At 39.7% G+C, this 12,742-nt stretch overlaps 1 protein-coding gene across 6 annotated transcripts in view; it reads right to left on the reverse strand.

Annotated features, from left to right (window-relative positions):
* Nucleotides 1-12,742, reverse strand: part of LOC144305722 (uncharacterized) — a 284,028-nt gene that overhangs the window by 19,698 nt on the left and 251,588 nt on the right. For 4 of the 6 annotated variants that reach the window (XR_013372785.1, XR_013372784.1, XR_013372783.1 and 1 more), the window contains one exon: nt 6,133-6,188. Coding sequence is in view for 1 of the 6 variants with exons in the window: in XM_077884792.1 (XP_077740918.1) it covers nt 6,133-6,188; nt 7,864-7,922 (115 nt within the window). In the remaining 5 variants the exon portion in view is untranslated. Of the gene's footprint in view, nt 1-6,132; nt 6,189-7,863; nt 7,923-12,742 lie in introns of all 6 variants that reach the window. The other 2 variants (XR_013372781.1, XM_077884792.1) reach the window with 1 other exon arrangement.

Consider the following 12,742-nt stretch of genomic DNA (forward strand, 5'->3'; position numbering starts at 1 on the left):
GAGCTCAAGCCCCCCATGGGGCTCCACGCTCAGCACTGAGTCTGCTTGAGATTCTCTCTCACCATCTCCCTCTCTCCCTCCCCCCACTCGTGAAATAAATAAATAAACAAATAAATAATAAATAAATAAATAAATAAATAAATAAATAAATAAATAAAATCTTTAAAAAAAAATGTCTCCTTCGCAGGATTTCATCATTTTCCTCTGGCCTTCCAAATCTTCCCAGAATGTCCTCATTTCCTTCAGAATTCAAGTTTACATTCTCTACTTAGCTGCTCCAAACTCATTGCTCCTGCCTGGGCTTCCCCTTTCTCTCCCTGAACCCACACCCACGGCTTTGTGATGCAGCCTTTCTTCTTCCAAAGCCTGCTTCAAGGTCACCTTCACAAAGAAACCTTTCCAGGAATTTCTACCACACTCTACTAACAGTGACTACAACCAACTGCCCTGGGCAGCTGCCCATTCATCTGACACTGAGTTGGGTTGTACTGTTTTACTTTCTGTGTCTTTATTTGTGATTATCTTGTACTTCATCCTGGGGTGTCTCCCACACAAACACCCCCCAGGGGCTCTGTACTGTGAATCTTCTCAGGTTTCAGCACTGCACACTACCAATGCTATAAATGCCCTGCTTGTCTGTCCTGGACTACAGTAGATCTCAGGGACACAGAGAAACAAGCTAATTCAATTAATAACCAGCTCAACACACAATCAAGCTCATGATCTAATTCTAGGCACTAATCCATATGTGAGGAGTGAACCCAAGTGGCTTGAGTTTCTGTTGTCCTTCCTGGTTTGGTTCTGATAGAGATATGCAAACCATGTGGCTACATAACATCACTTCTTGATTTTTTTTGTTTAAACTCCACTTGAGTCTCCTTTCTGTGCCATCAAGACATAAGCCTATAATCATAGGAATCCCAGTTTCTGAAGCCAGAATGCAGTAGCACAGTCCGACAAGGGAATTTTTCCTATTTGTAAATTGATATGAGGATATCCAAATGATAGAAAGTTAAGACCCTGGGGTGCCTGGGTGGCTCAGTGAGTTAAGGGTCCAACTCCTGATTTTGGTTCAGGTCACGATCTCAGGGTCATGAGACCAAGTCCAGCATCAGGCTCCACACTCAGTACAGAGTCTGCTTGGGACTCTCTCTCCCTCTCCCTCAGCTCCTCCCCTGCTCATGCATGTTCTTTCTGTCTCTTAATTAATTAATTAAAATGAAGGTAATTCCTCTTTTTACACTAAGCAAATCACCTATCATCTTTGCAGATAAGAATAAAAAATAACATTAATTTGAGAATTTAGGAAAATCAAGAATATGTCACCACCACAGGTAGAACAGAAAAATCCTGTTTAATTCCTGTAATTTGTTCAGTGCCAGGAGCCATGGTCATCTAGAAAATAAACCCAGTGCACAGCAAATGGGATTCTGAGGTTAACAAACGAGGCACTCATTGTTTATTCTGTGTCTCTGACCCAACTCCTTTGCAGCAGGAGAAAAACATGAGTGTGTGAATCTTTCAGAATGAATTCTTGGCACCTCATCAGAACTAACCCAAATAACTAAGGAGGATTTAGACTGTCTAAGAGTGGCCCAGAGCCAGCTATGGGGACAACCAGAATCAAATTCAGAGCTTCAGTGAGTGGGAAATAAGCACAGGTCTCAGGGTGGGAGGGGGCTGGGGATGGGAGTGGGGGGACAGGAAGATATAATTCAGACAGAGGTTGTGCTCGGTAGCTGCTCTCATTCTCAAAGATGCCAGATCACTGGAGACTTTACGATATAAAAATAGCCAAACTGATCCTTCTTTTGTGTTGATCAAAGTGATTTCTCAGTAGGGCAGCTTTGAAAAGCATCACAAAAGTGAAAAAGGTTCTCAAACCCACCTCCTCCTCCTCATGCTCCCCAGCCTCTTGGGAATAAGTTATCAAACAGGGTACTCATACAGCAACCTCAATCTCAGGAGTTAACTTTATGGAAGTATTTTTTTGCTAACACTTGTCTCAGACACAAATGGATATAGTAGGTCACTTGGTTTTTATAAGGCAGTAAAGGAGGGGGTTCCAAAGAAACATTCATGTTTTATAATATGAAACCATTTTTCTGATTATTTTCCACTAAAGAGAGGAAAGAGATTAATTGGCATGAAGCAATTTCCAAGGTCGGCTCAGTGACTTTTCACTGATGGGCAAACCATATTCCCGGCATCATAGAATTTTAAAGCTAGACAGGGCATTGACAATCACCTCACCAACTTCCACATTTTCCAGATGAGGAACCAAAATCAGAGATAATCAGCGATTTTCACAAGGTGACACTATGTTATAGGCAAAGCCAGGATTAAAATAAAGGTCTCCAGACTCAAGAAATATATTCAGCTGTGTCCCACTGTCTTCGTATGAGCTGAGAAGCCATCCTGGCATAATCATCTCTAGGGAAAATACAGTGGCCATTGACTTAAAAAATACAGGATGGCTGATGGTGACCTGGGTCTTACAGAAGCCCCACCTACATCTATCTACATCTGTCCGGTTAGATTAATGATTTGACTGTTTCTAACCATGACGACACAGGTGTCTTTTATTATCCAAAGTTATTCATTTCTGTCTAAAAACACAGGCAGATTCATTATTATCCTAAACACTAATATTATGAAAGAACCCACCTTTGGATCCCCCTCCCCTGAAAACCCTCACCAACTTCTAGAGAGTCATTGACTTTATCCAAGTGTCCACTAGACAGAGAAGCTACCTGGAGAATGCAAGCATATTAAATGAGGCATTCAAAATCCATTTTTTACAAACCTTGATCAACTCAAACAAAATATATCTCCAAAATGATCTGATAGCTTGTGACCCTTATTTTAAAAAATAAAACGATCTTTTCACATTCTAGGTAATTCGGTCTATTACAAAAGAGTAACTTCATTATTCAAGTAAAAGTATGCAACTCTGAGGAGCCATAGTTATAGGGCATTCGGGCTCTTACGTTTCTTGAAAGTTCTAGCTTTACTATGCTTACTGATATGGTCTTGTTCCTCACACACATTGCCTGACCCAGGAGATGAGGAACATTTGTTGCTTAACCCTGTACTAAATGCTGGCAGCACATGCTGAAACTCTAGGGTTGTCCCTTTCATGTCATTTAAGCAAAAAGAGAGCTGCCCCCCATTACAGTCAAGAGACCCTTTGTCTATGTGGACAATGAAGTCAGGTCATTGCCTTGTGGCTGCATGTGATTCCCTCTAGCATGTGCTAGCATTGGCTGCATGGATGAAAGAAAGCTAAGAGTCCATCCAGTGAACCACATTCCTGTGAGTCAATAGCCCATCCTTCTCATGCTTTTCCATGGTCTTTGGTTCCCTTCTCCTAATCCCATTTCCCTGTGGCTCTGTCTTCCCCCGTTTTTATTTTTTGGAAAGAGAGGTGATGAAGGGGAAGTTATGAAGAAAAGCAGAGGAGATGGGGGTATGGTGATTATGTCTGTCCAAGCCCCCCTCTGTAATGCTCATCTTTAAAAAAAAAAAAAAGATTTTATTTATTTATTTATTCATGAGAGAGGCAGAGACACAGGCAGGGAGAGAAGCAGGCTCCATGCAAGGAGCCTGATATGGGACTCGATACCAGGACCCCAGGATCATGCCCTGGGCCAAAGGCAGGCGCTCAACCACTGAGGCACCCAGGCATCCCTGTAATGTTCATCTGATAGGATTTGTGTCACCTAAAACATTCAACCTCTTGTTGGGGGTAGGGTGTGTGTGTGCGTGTGTGTGTGTGTGTGTGTGTGTGTGTGTGTGTTGGACATTCTTTGTCCCAAAGACCTGACACACAGAATGGTTGGGTGAAGATTTATTAAATTGAATGCAGTGCAGTGGTATTCGCATTAATTTATTTGGGGCTTAGGTAACTAGATTCGTCACTTACAGTTTTATTAATACTTCTCTGGGTTTTTTGTGACTATCCCAAGAAATTATTTCTTAGTAGTTCACATGCTACAAATCCAGATTGTAGGATGGAAGGAGAAGGAAGAAGAAAATTGGAGAAAAAGGAATAGAGCTAGACAAAACTAAAGTGGGTAGAAATAAGATATATATTAGGAAAAGAATGGACCAGAACTCAAGTTGCTTGCTTTTAAATTAAGATTCAACTATGTGAGACTCAATTTCCTTATCTTTAAATGTGGAGAACATGGCATCCAACAGTGTTGCCGTGGAGAACAAATATAGTCTCTATATACAGGCTTTAACTACCTTTTTTTTTTTTTTTTAGGATTTTACTTATTTATTCATGAGGGAGAGAGAGAGAGAGGCAGAGACACAGGCAGAGGGAGAAGCAGGCTCCATTCAGGGAGCCTGATGCTGGACTCGATCCCGGGTCTCCAGGATCATGCCCTGGGCTGAAGGCGGTGCTAAACTGCTGAGCCACCCAGGGATCCCCACTTTAACAACCATTAAACACCACCCAATATAAGGAATAATCGTTATAGTGGCGGAATGGTTAAGAACATGGTCAAACTGCCTGAGTTCATCTAATCCTAGCTTTGCTTCCTATTAGCTGCATGTCTTTGGACAAATATGTTAACCTATCAGAATCTGAGTATTCTCATCTCTAAAATGGGAATAATTATAGTAACCACCTGCCAGAGAGTTTTTTAAGAATAAAATGAGATTCCCATAAGCCTAGCCCAGTTCTTAGAAATACCTATAATATATTTGAAACTGTTATCTACCTTTATCACTATTTTTTATTGTAGTAGAGTGCTTATCACATGCCCGGTTCTAGGTGTTTTATGTTTGTAAATAGAAATAGAAATACACACACACATACACACAAACACATAAACACATATGTACTTACACAGTTGACCCTTGAACAATGTGAGGCTTGGGGTATCTAACCACTGCAAGTCAAAAATCTACACATAACTTCTGACTCCCCCAAAACTCCCCTACTAATAGTCAGAAGCCTTAAGGATATCATAAACACTTGATTAACACATATTTTGTATGTTCTATGTATTATATACTGTATTCTTACAGTAAGTAAGCTAGAGAAAAGAAAATGCTAAGACAATCACAAGAGCAAATAAAGTACAAGGTAATACTGAAAAAAATCCACATATAAGTGAACTCACACAGTTCAAACCTGTGTTATCCAAGGGTCAGCTGTACATACATATATGATTATATGTATATTTATATTTATAATCCTATTTATATAATATATATAATGTCAGAAGAGGATTATATTTATCTCTTGGGTATTGAATGAATATGGCATAAAGCATTTCCCAACCTAGAACTGCCAGTCTTAGCTCAAACCTCTTTGCTGACTCATGTCTTCATGTAAGACATGTATTTTCCTATCCCAAAATGTCTCCTCGACCCCCATATCCATCAAAATCATGCTGCTTCCTTTCCGGACTAGGGAGGAGAAGAGGGCTGGAGGAAAAAGTGTGGCCATGGAAGCCCTCAGCACGTTCCAGCAAGAACCACCAACAGGTCTGCAGTGTTTTCCAACAACAGAAACTAATTCTCTGATTCTCCAGGCATGCCTGGCTGCGCAACAATTCAATTCAGTCCTGACACGAAGCACCTGGAGTTAGCACCAGATCCGTCACACAGACTGCCCCTACTTCAAATGTCAGTCACAAGTCCTGGACCACCACCTCTACTTCTGACCAATTGCTATAAATTGAGGGTTCCCATAACCCCTCCTCAGATTGGATAATTTGCTAGGACAGCTCAGAAAACTCAGGAAAATACTTACATTTGCTGATGTATTATAAGGGATGCAATTCAGGGATTGTCAAATGGAAGACATGAACAGAGCAACATATGGGGTCAGGGTGGCTGGAGCTTCCATGCCCTCTCTGGGTGTGTCACCCTCCCAGCACCTTGATGTATTCACCAACCCAGAAGCTAAAATAGTGACCAAACATACAACCAAGTACTGATGGGAGAGACCCAAGCAGCACTACCCAAAATGTGTTCCCACAAAATACCATCCTGTAAGAAGCTCTCCAAAAAAAAGAGATTCTATGGAATTAAGAAATCCTGCGTGCTGCATTGGCCTCATGGATATTCATACTAACATATTGAAGGCTCTGAGAAGTAATTTGTGTAACTTACCCAAAGACTCCCAGACTCAGCAGGCCACCATGCAATCCTTATTTCTGCCTTAACGCCTTTGAAGAGAACATAGTAGAAAATGTTAAACCGGAAGACTTCTCTACCCCTCCTCTTTTCTAAAAGTCTTTATGCACATTGCTGAATGTAAAATAGTGGATCTGATGATATTTCAGGACCAAGATGATGAAAACGGCGTAGCCATAGTAGCCGGGTAGAGGAACTGGCTCAGGGACACACACAGCCTTGCAAAAAAAAATTACATCATGAGGTGATTGGTCATAACTATTTTTCACCGAATATTTCAGGCACATAGTAGGACTGTACTTCTCTGCCATCTTAACGCAAGTTTTAGTCCCATGATTTGCTCTGGCCAATTACATGACTGGAAGTGCCCATGTGACTCTTCTACAAAGGAGTTTTGAAAGCTAGTATTTAAGTGACACATCCCTTTCCCAATAGTGAGGCCATTGTGTAAACCCTTATTGAGATGGAACTTCCACCAATCTGGTCTTTACAGACTGGAATGAGCAGAATGCCTCTTCTGTGCCTTGATAAACATGCAACTTGATAAACATGCAACCAGAGTGAGAAATGTTACTGCGTTACTTCATCATTATAAACCAGCCAGTTTTAGGTGTTGTTTCTTTTCACAGCCTAAAGTTTTGTAATATATACTATCAATCTATACTGTAATATATACTGTAATATAATATATAATATATACTGTAATATAATCTGTAATATATACTATCAATCAATCCCCCCCACCCACCGAGCCTATTACTCTCCATTCTCACTCTTAGTCTGAGCTTCCACCACAATCCAAAAACTGAGTTCACTCAAACCAAAACTCCTCTTTTCTAGAATGTGCATAAGAGAATCTTTCAGGACTCAGAAACTCCCCACTCTCCACTCAAGGCTTCTCCTACAGTGGAGGGAGAATTAGCCTCAATAGTTTAAAAAGATTCATGCTTCATTTTATTGAAAAGGAAAATCAGTGCATTCCCTTTGTAGATGGTGTGACTGAATAATTCATTGAAGGCTTCATTATCTATAATTGTGATAACACACACTTTAAAATAAAGTATTGCACATATCAAATATCTCTGATACATTTCCGAACAAATATGTGCAGATATGTAATCAGCTGTGGTAATCAACTGCACATCAACAAAGAATCGGAGTGTTTTAGGGGCGTAAAGATGCTGTTACAGTGAACAATCATTTGGCAGTGTGGCTTATTTTAATAGACACATCACTTTAAAATAAGTCTTCACCATCTGCTGCAGCCTCTAATTACAAATGCAACAAGAACATAATTCACAATTGCATCATTAAAAAGTAAGACATAAGGGATTTAATGCATGCCTGTGTCCTTTTTCAATGCAGCAGACGTCTGTTCATCTTTTCTTGCGTTTTAGGCACAAAATTGGCGGTAAAACTTTCTTTGCTCCATACTGAAATTTCCCACAGTAGAATGTTTCAGGGGACAACAGGAAATCCATGGAAGGGTGCTCACTTGTCAAAAGTATTCATAGGCTACAACCCTATTGATATTAGATTGACTTGTCAGCACTATTTTTCACATGCAAGAAAAAAAAACTACCTTCAAACAACTTACAGACAAGAAAAAAGTCTATTCAGTAAGAAGTACAGATAAGGTAATTTAATCTTACCAATATAAATAGCTTGGAAATTCACCGCTAGTTTAAGTGTCTATAATAAACTAACCTTTTAGCAGCCCACTTTCCAAATGTTGTACAAAACTAGCTTGATGAGCCAGTCTTCTGCTAGACACAAAATTAATATAAGAATATATAAGCACTAAAACATCTTGTTTAAGGTCAATTCTCTATTTTTACCTGCCTATCAAGCTTTAATTACTCAAAGACTACTCAAGAAAAAAGTTGCCATGGCATGAACTGTCAATTTAGAAGTCTGAATTTGCAAAGGTGATATTTTGCCTGATATAAGGGTATTTCACCACTAGATGGATGAGGTCATGGTAATAACCTTGAGGTCTAAATAGCAATGATGAGGTCTAAATGATATCAAATAAGAATTCTATGCCATATGGCTTTAAAAATAAAATCATTATCATGATCACCACTCTTTATTTTTAAAAACATAAATATGAATATTTATCTTTATTACTAATCCTTATAGAAAACGCAACAGAATTACATGGAAAGAAAAAACAAACTATATTCACGTGGTTCCTCTAGTAATTCTTAATCTTCAACAAATAGTACTAATCACTTAATCCAGTCCTAGGAGATTTTCTTGTCTACCAGCATCATGGCAACCATAGTGGTTACTTTTAAAAATAGAACTACGAAATGATCCAGCAATTCTACTTCCGGGTAATTATCCAAAGAAAATGAAAACACTAACTGGAAAAGATATATGCACCCCATGTTCATTACAGCATTATTTACAATGGCCAAGATATGGAAACAACATAAACCTGATCAACAGATAAATGGGGAAAGAAAATGTGATACACGTGTGCACGCGCGCGCGCGCGCACACACACACACACACACACACACACACTGGAATATTACTCAGCCATAGAAAGCATGAAATCTTGTCATTTGCAACACCATGGATGGATCAAAGGGGCATTATTCTAAATGAAATAAATCAGGCAGAGGGGTGCCCAGGTTGGCTCAGTTGATTAAGCCTCCAAATCTTGATTTCAGCTCAGATCATGACCTCAGGGTCATGGAATCAAGCCCTCTGTCAGGCTCTGCACTCAACATGGAATCTGCTTGAGATCTCTCTCTCTCTCCCTTTGCCCCTCCCCCCTGCTCTAAATAAATAAATAAGTAACTTTAAAAATCTTTAAGGAAGGCAGGCAGAGAAAGACAAACACTGTATGAGCTCACTCACGCAGAATCTAAATAATAATTTTAAAAATGTTAAAGCTCATAGATATACAGATTAGTGGCTGCCAGAGGCAGAAGAGGGGGCAAAGTGGGTAAGGGGAGTCAAGGAGTGCAAACTCCCAGTTATAAAACGAATGAGTCATGGGGATATAATGTACAGCAGGGCAACTAGAGCTCACAGCGCTGTACTGCATATTGGAAAGTTGGTAAGAGGGCAGACCTTAAGAAGCTCTCATCACAAAAGGAAAAATTCTGTAGCTCTGTATGCTAAAAAAAAAATAGTTTTTTAAAAACAAATATGCTATATCATTTATTTCTAACCTCAGGCCAAGAGTAGTTTAGAATTTCTGTTTCTTCAGTCTGAAAAATCCTTTAACATCACCCACAACCACTGATTTATTACTTTTATTACTTTTCTGAAAGGCTACTTTGGGATGCATCGACTGGTACACTAAGTCTCCTGGCATTTCCCAGGATTTGAATGAATGCAATGACTTGGAATCAACCTAGAACCCCCTTTCAAGTCCTCCTTACTCAGTAGCATCCTTCTGCTTCCTGGATAGCTTTGCCTGTTTCTTCTAGGATGCCATGTTCCCTGACTTACGGTTACTGCTTCTCATATGATGCCCCCACACTGGGAGCAGAGAAGTAAGAGTAACTGTCCCATTCATCAAAGGAGGGCAACCCCAACCTATTGTTGACAGCCACTCTCTTGTTTTCACTCACACTAATAGCTTTTTCCATTCTTATTAGAGCCACTTCCTGTCCTCTGGGGGGCTCCAGGGGAACTTCCTTCCCCCTCAGTCTCCTACTCCACCTTGACAGCACAATCTTTGCTATAGACTTGTAATACTAGCAATCACAACCAGTCATAGAATTTTTCTGCTCTTTCTTTTTTTCACATATAAGACTCTCCTCAAAGATTCATTGTCTACAAGGGCCTGAATGTTTTCTCTCATTAAAACCAACAGTGATATTTTTGCTATTACAATGGATCATTTTTATTTCCCCAATCCTTAGCTTCTTTCCCCTATGGAGAGAAAACTTCCATTATTCCAGATTTAAAACAATGATCCTTAATAGTCATCACAATGACCATTTTATTCGCAGAATTCCACATACATAAAACTCATTCCTAAAAGATATTGGAGCTACAAAACCTGGGTCATAAGAACACAACAATTTTTAAAACATTTAAACAAAACTAAAAGTTTTAATGCTTAGATGTAAAGTGACTTAATTTATTTTCTAAGTAGCATAATTCCACTTTCTTACCAAAGAGCAAAATAGAATTTAAGAAGTCATAGAAATATGGGCTAGAGGAGTATCCCAGGGAGCGAAAGCTCCTAATTTGACTCTTCAGTCAGAAAAGCATGTACAAAAACCACCTCAGAATGATAGCTTTCTGCTATACCTTATTCCAGAAACTTCAGAAAGGGCTCCCTCCCACACACACACACCCCTACACTCCGCCCTCCCAACTCTCTCCCTGTCACCACCTGCCTTCATGGTAATGCACTCCAGAGTCTCCAAGCCCCCTGTGGACAGGAAGTTCTTTCTAAACCCCCTGTTGCATTCTTGGACCTTTTTTTTTTATTATTATTATTGGAAAAGAATAGCTGTCCATTATTTAGCACAATAAGTTGTCTTTCCTGTACTTTAAGATTTATTTATCGATTGAGCTCCCCCAGTCCTCTCTCCCCTTGATTAAATAATGTAAATGCTTTTATCTTGTCATTATTTTTATCTCCCTGATATTATTTGGTCAGTATCAATCATTTTCCTTAGAAATTTTCAATCAGGTTGTTTGGGTTTCTTTTTCCAGTCACATCCAATTTTAACAGTTATGGCTTCTGCCATTTTGAGTTTTCTTTATTTCCACAAAGTTCAATTTTCCCAGATCAAATTTTGCACGTCTAGATTTTGTCAAGAAGATTTAATTTGGCCATCAATTTTTTTTCTTTTTTAGCCAATAACAAATTCTACCACAGGCTGTTGTGTCGTTGTCAGTATTATTTTGTTGCGATCAGTTCTACCAGTAATAGCCATTATGAATTTGATAAAAAGAAACATAGCTTGTATTTGTAACCCATGAGAAAATTGTCAGCAGTTTTTGAGAGACAGAAATAAAAGCCAAAAAAAGCGGGACAGGAGATAAGAGGAGACACCTACAAGGAGGTAAAAATGAAGACCTACAAAGAGCGAAAACCAAGAGAGAAGCTATAGCCATTTTATTGCACTAAAAGCTCAGCTCCCAAGTGCATGGTGTTGTCAAAATATTCTTGGGCCAAAATGGTGGAATCTATACACACAGCTTTGTTAGTTTTTCAGTTACTGTCCAGTTTCATAAAATTCTATTTTGAATTGTAAGGACTGAACCTGAATATTATGCTCCACTAATGGTTTGGTCTGTGCTCTGTGAAAACAAAAGGTTTGCCCATGGCTTGCTCAGTCATCCAATTGTTCATTCACTCACCAAATAAATTGTGAGACGCTTGGCTCACAACGTGCTGAGTAGAGTGTAAGTACTGAAGACGTGGGGGTGCGCAGGACAACCCAAGCCCCTTCCTGCTCTCATGGCCAAGACCAAATATATGAGACACATAAATAACAGGATCAATGCTCTGAAGGAACAGATAGGGAAACAAGGCAGAATGAATGGGTGGGAAAGCCTCTCAGAGGAAGCAAAATTGGAGTTGAAACCTGAAGGGTAAGACGCACAGAGCTAGCAATAAGCATTGTGGAGATGGAGCTGAGGGAGCAGGCACCGTGAGGCAAGGAAGGGTGTGGGCACCTATGGAACAGAAAGGAGACGTGTGTATTTGGAGATTAGTGAGCAAGTGAAATATTCCAAAATAAGATATCATCCTCTGACAGGTGTAAATGGGTAAACAGACAAAAGTTTATTTTCAGTAAAATTAAAATCTAAATGTTTGAGATAAATACTCAGAAACATTCATTCCAGTGCTCCGTTTCCCACCAAACTAGTTTTCGATTCACCTTCAGTACTCCAAACTATGTATGTGTGCATAGGAACGTGTGTATGTATGGGTGTGCAAGTCATATTTCATGTTAACACATCTAAGATTACATGTTTTAATCTGTCTGAGGGATAAATGGAGGTCTGCTCTGGCTCAACGTTCCTGAAACATAATTTTCCCTACTGGTTTAACCCAGTATGCAAAGCCCTGAGGAATATTTTAGCAACAAAGACCCCCTCACCCCCATCAAACACAGGAAGAAAACTAACTTCATTTCCTCCTGTTCCTTCCTGCCACAAATCTACCTTCGTATCAGGAGATAAACTGACCCGCAAACACAGGTGTAATTCAATATTCTATTTCAAATGCCATCTGATTTGAAACCCAGGTAATTAACAGCTCACTAGAGACCCTACTGAAATAAAACCAACTTTGATCCTATTCCCAAATCCCTTGCCAAATGGATGGGCAGCTCAAACCCTTCTGCTTTTGCATTAATTGAAATGAATGCCTCTATCAGAAGAATGCTGTGTGCGGGAGAACAGACTACCGGGAGGGTGTGTTTTTCAGCTTGATTATTAGAGAAGCTAATTTGAGTGTTGGGGTGCCATAAATACTGACGTGCACTCTCTGGCATCTTGGAGGAACAGAGGCATATGAGACACGATGCCTCTGAACTTCAAGGAATAAGCCTCTGGTTCTCTTATTACAGCCCAGAGAAGGGCCATATTTTATTTC

This window comes from Canis aureus, chromosome 36, assembly GCF_053574225.1.
Source record: "Canis aureus isolate CA01 chromosome 36, VMU_Caureus_v.1.0, whole genome shotgun sequence".
Lineage (NCBI taxonomy): Eukaryota > Metazoa > Chordata > Mammalia > Carnivora > Canidae > Canis > Canis aureus.